The following is a 9,045-nucleotide window of genomic DNA, read 5'->3' as shown; positions in this document are numbered from 1 at the left end:
TTTGAAATGAACATCTGCATTTTTTTTTTTCTGCTGAGGAATGTTTGGCACATTGAGAAGCAACGAAACACACAGATTTCATCCTCGTTCCGCATCTACAAGAATAATTTAAATTTGTTGTATAAAAGCGGCTAAAACGTCAAAGCTGAGTAAAAGATCTGCGTTTAAACGTCAGCGCATCGGCAGCTCAGATTGTCGTTCGGGTTCCTGGGTCAAAGCAGGGAGGAGAAGGACGGATTCCGGTTTCTGACCCCGTCACAGGCTGGTGTCGGCCGTCTTTGTCTTCGGCTCCCCGCCGGCGTTCGGCAGCGACGGCGTGTCGCGGCGGGCGTCCCGGCAGAAGAACACGGCCGGGTTCTTGCAGGCCCACATGGCCACCTCTCCCCCTCCTGCCACGCCCGTTTTTCCAGGACTGGAACTCGACAGCCGGCTGTTGTTGTTGTTGGTCCCCGTCCGGCTCACGTAGCGGTCCCTGATCCTCTCCGCCTGGTTCCGCCGCACCTCGTGGCTCCGGCTCTGGCTGGACAGGTAGGCCGCGATGTTTCTGGTCCTGTAGCCCTCCTCCCGCCTACGGCCCAACAGCATGGAGATGTTGGGGTTCCTCAGGGCGTAGATGAGCGGGTTGATGGCCCCGTTGGCCCAGGCCAGCCAGATGGCCACGGTGTCCATGGCCGGGTTGAACCGGTAGTCCCCGATGGCCGCGACCAGGCCCATCAGGCAGTACGGACCCCAGCAGCAGATGATGAACACGATCATGATCAGAACGGTGGTGGCGGTCCTCATCTCGCTGTAGAAGCGCAGCAGGTACGAGTAGGTGGTGACGGGCCGCACCCGGATCTCAGAGAGCCGGACCGTCTTGCAGATGTTGTAGTGGCAGAAGCACATGAGGGAGAAGGGCAGCAGGTAGCACACCACGATCAGGCAGACGCTGTACGCCGCGCCTGCGCCGGAGCTGCCGGGGTGGAACACGTACATGCAGTGGTAGAACCCTCGCTTGTGGACTCCCGGCGAGGCGCGCACCAGCAGGTACCCGGGCAGAGAGAAAACCACCGCCGTCGTCCACACGGCCGCCAGCAGCCGGGTGGCTTTCTGACGGCCGATCTTAGCCTGCGGCTGCCTGACGATGGCGTAGTACCTGTCGAAGGAGATCAGCGTCATGGTGAGCGTGGAGATGATCCCGAAGCAGGTGTTGAGGAAGCCGTTGGCCACGCAGAAGGCGTCCCCGAACATCCAGACGCCGTCCTTGCTGAAGAGCATGACGAAGGAGAAGGGCAGGCAGAGCACGGCCGTCAGGAAGTCCGACAGCGACAGCGACATGATGAAGGCGTTGGTGACGGTCCGCAGCTGCCTGTGTTTGATGATCACCACCACCACCGCCGAGTTGCCCATGCTGGACAGGAGGAAGATGAAGAGCAGCACCAGAGCCTGCGCCGCCACCGCCACCCCCTGCAGAGCCGAGTGCCCGTCGGCGGCGCTCAGAACCGCCGCCGTCGACGGCAGCTGGCTCTCGCCGAAGTCGGGGCCCCTCTGTTCTCTGAGGGCCGAGAGGTTTCCTGAGGCGCCGGCGGCAGCCTGCGTGGTGCCCGTCACCAGGCCGGTTACTATGGAGATGACCCTGCAGACAGGTCCAGAAAAGATGGAGAGATTATTCAAACACTGACCCACACCTTCGCTTTAGGGGTGGAGCTTTATCGTATCGTGTTATCGCAAATAAAATGTCTCATCGTGAGAAGAATTTCTGTTTATCTTGACAACAATAAATTCCAAGTAGTGGCGTCAGAAAAAAAAGAAAAAAAACAGCAAGTATTGTCTAGATTGTTATTGTTGCTATTTCTTCTCAATTGGTTTCTTGAGAACATGAATTAACATCAATAAATAAATGGGGAAAAAATCTAATTAAATGCAATTACTTTGTGCAGTTTGGTGATAAAAAAATCAAATTTCTTTACGTAACTAGTTTCCTGATGAAACCTATTTTGAGTTTTGTTTTAATATGTTATATGTTACGCTATTACATGTTTTTTTTAAACATTTGGCTAATTGACATACCGTCACCTGCGATAGACTGGCGACCTGTCCAGGGTGTACCCCGCCTCTCGCCCATTGACAGCTGGAGATAGGCACCAGCAACATACATACATATATATATATATATATATATATTAGGGCTGGGCAACGATTAAAATATTTAATCGCGATTAATCGCCCTGATTAATCGTGATTAATCGCGATTAATCGCATTGTATTTACAAACTCCAAGAATGAATTCAAAAGTAGTGTAAAGAGCACTTTTATTTTAATGTTCTGCTGCCATATGAACAAAAGTGTTGTAACATTTGTAGCACTTATTTTATACTGGATATTTTCAACCCATCTATTGAATTTAGTGCACTAGTTGATCTTTTCTTCATATAAGAACAGCCAGCACTGCAGCCAAAATATGGCCTTTTTTGACCTGCTGTATATTAGCCAGTCCCTAAGCTTGATGTATCATGAAATTGTTGACCTTTTGGGTTTTGTGGTTTTTATTTTATTATTACAATTAAATAATAATAATAATAATAATAATAATAATAATAATAATAATAATAATAATAATAATAATAATGTTATGTTCAGTGTTTTTTCGCTAATCCACCTCTTATATATTTCAATCCTTATGTAATTTTGTCTGTGTTGTGTGCACCTGCCTGTTGCTTTAATCCTATAAATTTCCCCGTTGTGGGATAAAAAAAGGATTAACTAATGTTATCTTATCTTAAATAACACTTTTTAATATATGTACTGGGTTATTTCAAGGTCTTAATTACATGTTATGTGTGGGCTCCAGTAACATCCATCCATCCATCCATCCATCCATCCACTGATCTACCTGGATGTTCCCTGGAGGACTGAAACGCCTCAGTCAGAGACGTCTGTGGGTCTGTCGGGGCAGTGAGAGAAGTTTCGTCTCCTCTCTCCGTTTCTGGGGCTCGACGTTTTCATGTTTTTTCACGTGCTTAGATAAATATATATATATATATATATATATATATATATATATATATATATATATATATATATATATATATACACACACACATATATATATATAAATCTGAGGTACAACACTCTGCTGATGTTAGGCTTCGGTGGAGAAACTGTGTGTAAATTAAGGCAGACTGTGAGGTGGTAGTCAATGGGGTTTTCTCATGCAGGACTGTATTTATGCAAGAACTGCCATGTCTTGGTCACCCTACTGGCCAGGGTAAATTGTAGTAGCATCAGTTTAGCATTTCAGTCCATTATGCACATGCAGCAAGGCAGCCGCTCTTCTATTGCGCTTTTATTTTTGTTTGCCTGTATCTCATTTCCCTTAGTAATTGTTTTGTTTTTCAATAAATGAATAAATGTGCACCTTATTCCTAATTTAATTACAAAAGGAATTGTTGTTCAGCTCAAAATGTTGACTGTACTGTTATTGGTCTACGCACATTAGATCATTAGTAACATTAAAAATCAAACAATGAACAGAAAGATATCAGTAGGTGTTTACTTAAGTCTTTCTGATAGATTTCTACAGGCAGCTTCACTACAACAGTAGAATAAAATCCTGAAATTATGGCTTTTAGTTTCAGTGCAACCCCAAGACTTTAAGTGGCCCCATCTGGACCCCCAGTGACAAAAAAAAATCTAAATCATCCCGAAGCTCATATATGTGTATATATAACATTTTCTTTCCTGCTGGGCTAACAGGGATTTACAGAAAGTTGATTCATAAAAATAAAAAAAGTTTTTGTCTGAATGTAAGCTGCTTCTCAGATTTCTATATGTATAAAACCACATTTGATTTTCCTGAGGGTTAATAATTATGCAGTATTTTTGTGTTGGCCTACCACATAGAATCTCACTAAAACATGGCAACGTGTGTGAGATCAAACCCTCAGGTGCAAACCGTGCAGGGCGCAGACATGTTACCTGGGTTCTACAGGTGAGGCGGTAATGCCCGGACCCACGGAGTCGGCTGTGTAGTTGGAGCCGGACTGTAGAGCCATGCTGACAGGTGAATCCATCGGGCTGCTGCGGCCAATCCGGTTCCCATCAGTTCCCTGTTAGTCCTACAGCTGCTGATCAATTATCGCCATCGAGCTGAGCTCCATCCTCCTGCTGCTGCTGACCTTCGTCTCCTCACAGCAGCTCCCAGGTGAAGAGGCCATCGACTGATCCGCAGGAGTCCTCATAAAATATAGATGTCCCCACATTTAGAGGCAAGTCACACAGAACTACCCCCCAGCACCACCAACCATCTCAGAACTTGCCTTCTTTCACCTGGGGACGTGGACCCAGTCCAGGTGTTATGGACGCCTCCGGCTCAGCTCGGGTATCTCAGCTCGTCGACGACACGCGGATCCTGGATCAGAACCACGGAGCTGTTTGTCTCGCACGGAGATCCTCCGTGGAGCCGCGGTGCACTCGGCTGTTAATCGCCTCCATATCGATCCGCTCTCAGGCAGTTCCTGTCCGCGCTCACGCTCCCTCCTGCGTCCGTCACGTCGCTCCGACTGAGCGCGCGCGGTCCGGATGTTGCGCTGCGGCGCGCGGACACGGCAGCTTCTTGTCTTCGTGCGGTTTTTTTGGTCAAAAATCTGCAGCGGGGGTTCGGAAATACGTCGGAACCGGCGGTACCAGCACGAGCGCGCTCGCGGCTTTTGCGACGGTTGCCACGGCAACCGGTGATGGTGATGATACAGTCAGATGTCGCGCGGGTCGTCCCCGGTGGTGTTCACTGGTCCACAAAACGGTACCGACTCAATCACGTGATCGTATCGGTCACGTGACGACTGCTTCATCGTGTGAAATTTTAATCAGCTCGGGCTCTTTTGGTGGTTTCCATGGTTACAGTTAGAAATGGCGCCACCTGGACCACCAGGGGGCGTGCTCTGCTGGTTTCTGCTGATACCATTTGCTTCTTTTGGCTTTTTTTGCACTTAAACTCCGAGTCCCGATTGTCTCTGTGAGGAATGATGCTAGAGAACCTCTGTTCTCTCACGTTTCCTCACAGCTTTGCATTTATTTTCACTTTTTTTTATTTTCACTTTCATTTTTATATGGGTGGGCCAGTGCATAAATCAACCTTGGCACCAGTTCTTACAGACCACTTGCATTGCTTGGATGTCGGATCCATGTTAGATGGCAAATAGTTTTAAGCTTCGATTAAAAGATCAAAATTAGAATTATTCCAAATCCACTTTATTTCTACTGAAGTGTCTGCTGCCAGTGAACGATGGGTGCACCGTCATTGCACGTCCAATCCTTTGTTCACTAATGCCTATCAGTACATCTGTCTGACCTTCACTTCAAGCAAAGTAACTCTGCTGGTTAGCTACCTGAGTCAATGTGCATCTGATTTACATTTAGTTTTTTTCTTTTCTAGAGGCTGACAAACCAGTGTGAAACAATATTTGAGCTGAAGGATTGCAGTGAAATGTTCTTATTGTGAAAACTGCATTGCTATAGTGTCTGTGATAATGTACTACAACGTGAGAGTTTACTTGACAGTAAAAACGTAATATTTTATCAATAAAAGTACTGGAGAAAGCTCTGTTAAAAAGAATAAATCTCTAAATTGTAATCAGATGTGAATGTGTGCATGACGGTTTGTCCTGTGTTTTTCTATGTTGCCCTGTAATTAACTGAAGACCTGTCCAAGGCGTATTAAGATCAAGACAGCACTCAGATGTGGAATTGTATCCGTTTACGAGCCACCAGATTTGTCAGTGGTGGTATACGGATCTGTACCAGCTCCACGCCTGAGTACATGCAAAAAGTAACCCAATGGCGTGTTCTTTATTATGAGTGTAATGTAATTATTGAGTTGAAGAGAGGTTCAGGTGGGCTGTTGTTTCACCGTTTAACCCTAGAGGGCGCCACACTGACAATTTAAGACACAAAAGCAGGATTTCATTGATACATGTTTGTTTTGATGGGTTTATTTAGCCATTATCATGGGGACACTGATGGCAGACCGCGGAAGAGTGTCTCAAGTAAAAGATGCAGATTTCATCACTTTAAGCAGCTGCAACCAATGCCAACCCCCGCTTTCATCACTGTGGTAATAACTGTTGAAACTCATAAGCTCTGACTCAATTTTCAGCTTGTGTAACTCACAAATGCATATCATCATATTCTTATTTTATTTTTTATGTTTAGCAAGAAACACACTGCCAGGCCTTCCTGTTTTGCTGAAGCTCCAACTCCACCTCCCCCCACAAAGATACCATAACTTCCCTATTTAAACTATCAACCTCTAGCTACCTGCTCATCCTTCCTGCCATCATCTGAGCCGCTCTATTTGAGAAGGGTATAACTGCAGAGCGTAAGAACGCCCCCACTGTCGGAACGCCCCCACTGTCGGAACGCCCCCACTGTCGGAACGCCCCCACTGTCGGAACGCCCCCAGTCGGAACGCCCCCACTGTCGGAACGCCCCCACTGTCGGAACGCCCCCAGTCGGAACGCCCCCAGTCGGAACGCCCCCACTGTCGGAACGCCCCCACTGTCGGAACGCCCACACTGTCGGAACGCCCACGCAAACGCTGATTGGTTCGTTGATTTGCCCACTTCAATACATATATTTTTTCCCTCCATCTCCTTCATTCAGCGGGACGGACGAAAAATGTCCGTCCCGCTGAAAAAATCCGTCCCGACGAAAAAAATCCCTATCGCAGGGTATTAGTTTTACCTAGGGACCACATGTGATTTGTAATAATAACGGCGTTGTATGCAGACAGATATTAACCGGCTCGCGGTGTCAGGAGAAAGCAACAGCGCGAGGACTATTATGACTATGTCAGGATAAGGGCTTCTACTGGAGAAACACCCCAAATATGCGACTGCACGTTCAAAAATAAAGCTAAAAAAAAAACAAAAAAAACAACAACTCATGAAATGTACCAGCGACTGTAGAAAAAAAAGAAAGCATACAGAGGCAGAGTTGACAGCGCTGCTTCTGTCACACAGCTGCAGCGCAGCGTATTCATTACATGTAATCCCAGGTAAAAAACAGATCCGTGCGAGTAGGCGATTGGACATTTTGCTGCATGGAGCCAGGCAAAGTTGGAAAAAAAAAATCCGCTAGCATAAAGCCTGAAAAAGAAGGACAAATATGCGTGTGGGGCATTCAAAATCCGGACTGTCACCTGCCTTTCAACGGACGAAAGGTTCGGATGCTTTTGTGTAACTCTGCAATATTTTTCAATGTATGGTTTGTTTAATAAAAAACAAGTGTCCTTTTATTTGCGCACCCATAAGCGGAGCAAAAATCGGGCATCCTCGGACGGAGCTCTGGAAGTTTGCTTACTTTCAATACAAATTCGAAATAATTTATTAAGTTAGACAATAATTGAATTCAATCAATTGGTCCTATGTAGCCCCTAAAGGGGTGACGTTTTCAGTCAGTTGATTTATCTGGAAAACGGGTGAGAATTCACCGGATTCAGTGTCTGAAAACATAAAGTACATTTTCCTGAATTGACTTGTATTGTGTCTGACTGCACCTTGGTCTGACCTAAGATGGCCGCTCTGTCGGAACGCCCCCAGTCGGAACGCCCCCAGTCGGAACGCCCCCAGTCGGAACGCCCCCAGTCGGAACGCCCCCACAGTCGGAACGCCCCCACAGCTCTGCAGTTACTCCTTACTGCTCTATTTTGTTCCCCCCAATCTGCTCCTGAACTCCATATACCTCCATCTGTATCATCTGTGGAGACATTCAACCCCACGTTTCAACTAGGGGGGTCAGGGAAAGACCCAATTCCTTACACACATAAGGGCTATATAAATAAACCATTTAAATCACTTTGAATTTGTATATATATTTGTTTCTGCTTCAGTACTGACTTTTGTGTATATTGTTTGTTTTGTTGTTTTTTAACTGCAGAACGACACATACCCACAGTGCTGGAAAATGTGAAACAGCAGGTTAACCACTGAGTGCCATGGTTAACACGGTAATAGCCACAACCAAACCAGGGTCTGAACCATTTGCCGAGATGGCAGAGGAAATATCTTTTCCACTTAACTTTACCATCTAATGTAGAACAGATTGCTGGATCAATGTGTGCTTCTCTGCTTGTTTGTCTCTCTTGTTGTGTCTCTGCTCTGTCTTCTGTAACCCCCAGTCGGTCGAGGCAGATGACCGTTCATACTGAGCCCGGTTCTGCGGGAGGTTTTTCCTTCCCGCTAATGGGGAGTTTTTCTTTCCACTGTCGCTTCATGCTTGCTCAGCATGAGGGATTGCTGCAAAGCCATGTACAATGCAGACGACTCTCCCTGTGGCCCTACAGTTGCCCAGGAGTGAATGCTGCTTGTCGGGACTTTGATGCAATCAACTGGTTCCCTTATATAGGAAATTTTTTACCAATCTGTATAATCTGACCCAATCTGTATAATTTGATTGAACTTGATTTTGTAAAGTGCCTTGAGATGACATGTTTCATGATTTGGCGCTATATAAATAAAATTTAATTGAATTGAATTGAATTAAATAATTTTTAAAATCTAGCTTTAGAGAAACTTAATGGTCAGTTTAGCTTTGCTTTTGACAAAAAAAAAGCAAAGTGGCGAAACCCTTTAATAATTTTTTATCATCGTAAATGATAAGTGTAGGCTATTAGTAACATAAAGGACATCATTAATGAGACTGACAGTATCCAATCTCAGACAGTCTTTTTACTGTTATTTTAGTTTCTGAACAGCGCTGAAAACACGAAGGTGTAGACCTATTTTCAGCATCACAACAAAAAGCACACATTCACAGCTTTACCTGAAGCCCTCAGAGCGGAATGGTGCTGCAGATGCAGCTTTTTGCATATATTTTACAACCTAATAAACGCAGTTTATGACGGAGAAGATAAAAAAAATCGGAACATTTTCAATATTCAATATGTCAGTTGCCGCATTTACAGATTTATACAAATGAGTGGAGCTAATCCACAAGGAGAAATCATAACTGCAGTGGTGAATATAGCCGGAAATAAAGAGAGGAGGCGCTGCCGCTCCGGACCAGCTG

The 9,045-nt window shown here is 45.6% G+C and overlaps 1 protein-coding gene across 1 annotated transcript; it reads right to left on the bottom strand.

Moving 5' to 3' along the window:
* On the bottom strand, window positions 1-4,786 carry LOC105919031 (G-protein coupled receptor 135). The gene is made up of 3 exons (XM_021311549.2): window positions 4,309-4,786; window positions 3,958-4,215; window positions 1-1,615 (listed from the first exon to the last, which is right to left on the bottom strand). The coding sequence occupies exons 2-3, from the start codon at window positions 4,050-4,052 to the stop codon at window positions 256-258; spliced, it is 1,455 nt and encodes a 484-aa protein (XP_021167224.2). The 5' UTR covers window positions 4,053-4,215; window positions 4,309-4,786; the 3' UTR covers window positions 1-255.
* Window positions 4,787-9,045: the final 4,259 nt, after the last annotated feature.

This window comes from Fundulus heteroclitus, chromosome 19 (genome assembly GCF_011125445.2).
Source record: "Fundulus heteroclitus isolate FHET01 chromosome 19, MU-UCD_Fhet_4.1, whole genome shotgun sequence".
NCBI classification, from domain to species: Eukaryota; Metazoa; Chordata; class Actinopteri; order Cyprinodontiformes; family Fundulidae; genus Fundulus; species Fundulus heteroclitus.
This window is presented reverse-complemented; position numbering and strand designations above follow the sequence as displayed.

What these genes read in the sequence shown, in the direction of transcription:
- LOC105919031 (XM_021311549.2), bottom strand. Translation starts at nt 4,052, where the DNA reads ATGGATTCACCTGTCAGCATGGCTCTACAGTCCGGCTCCAACTACACA. An exon ending in GCCTCACCTGTAGAACCCAG is followed by an intron (nt 1,616 to 3,957) that starts GTAACATGTCTG and finishes ACCTGTCTGCAG; the next exon opens with GGTCATCTCCATAGTAACCG.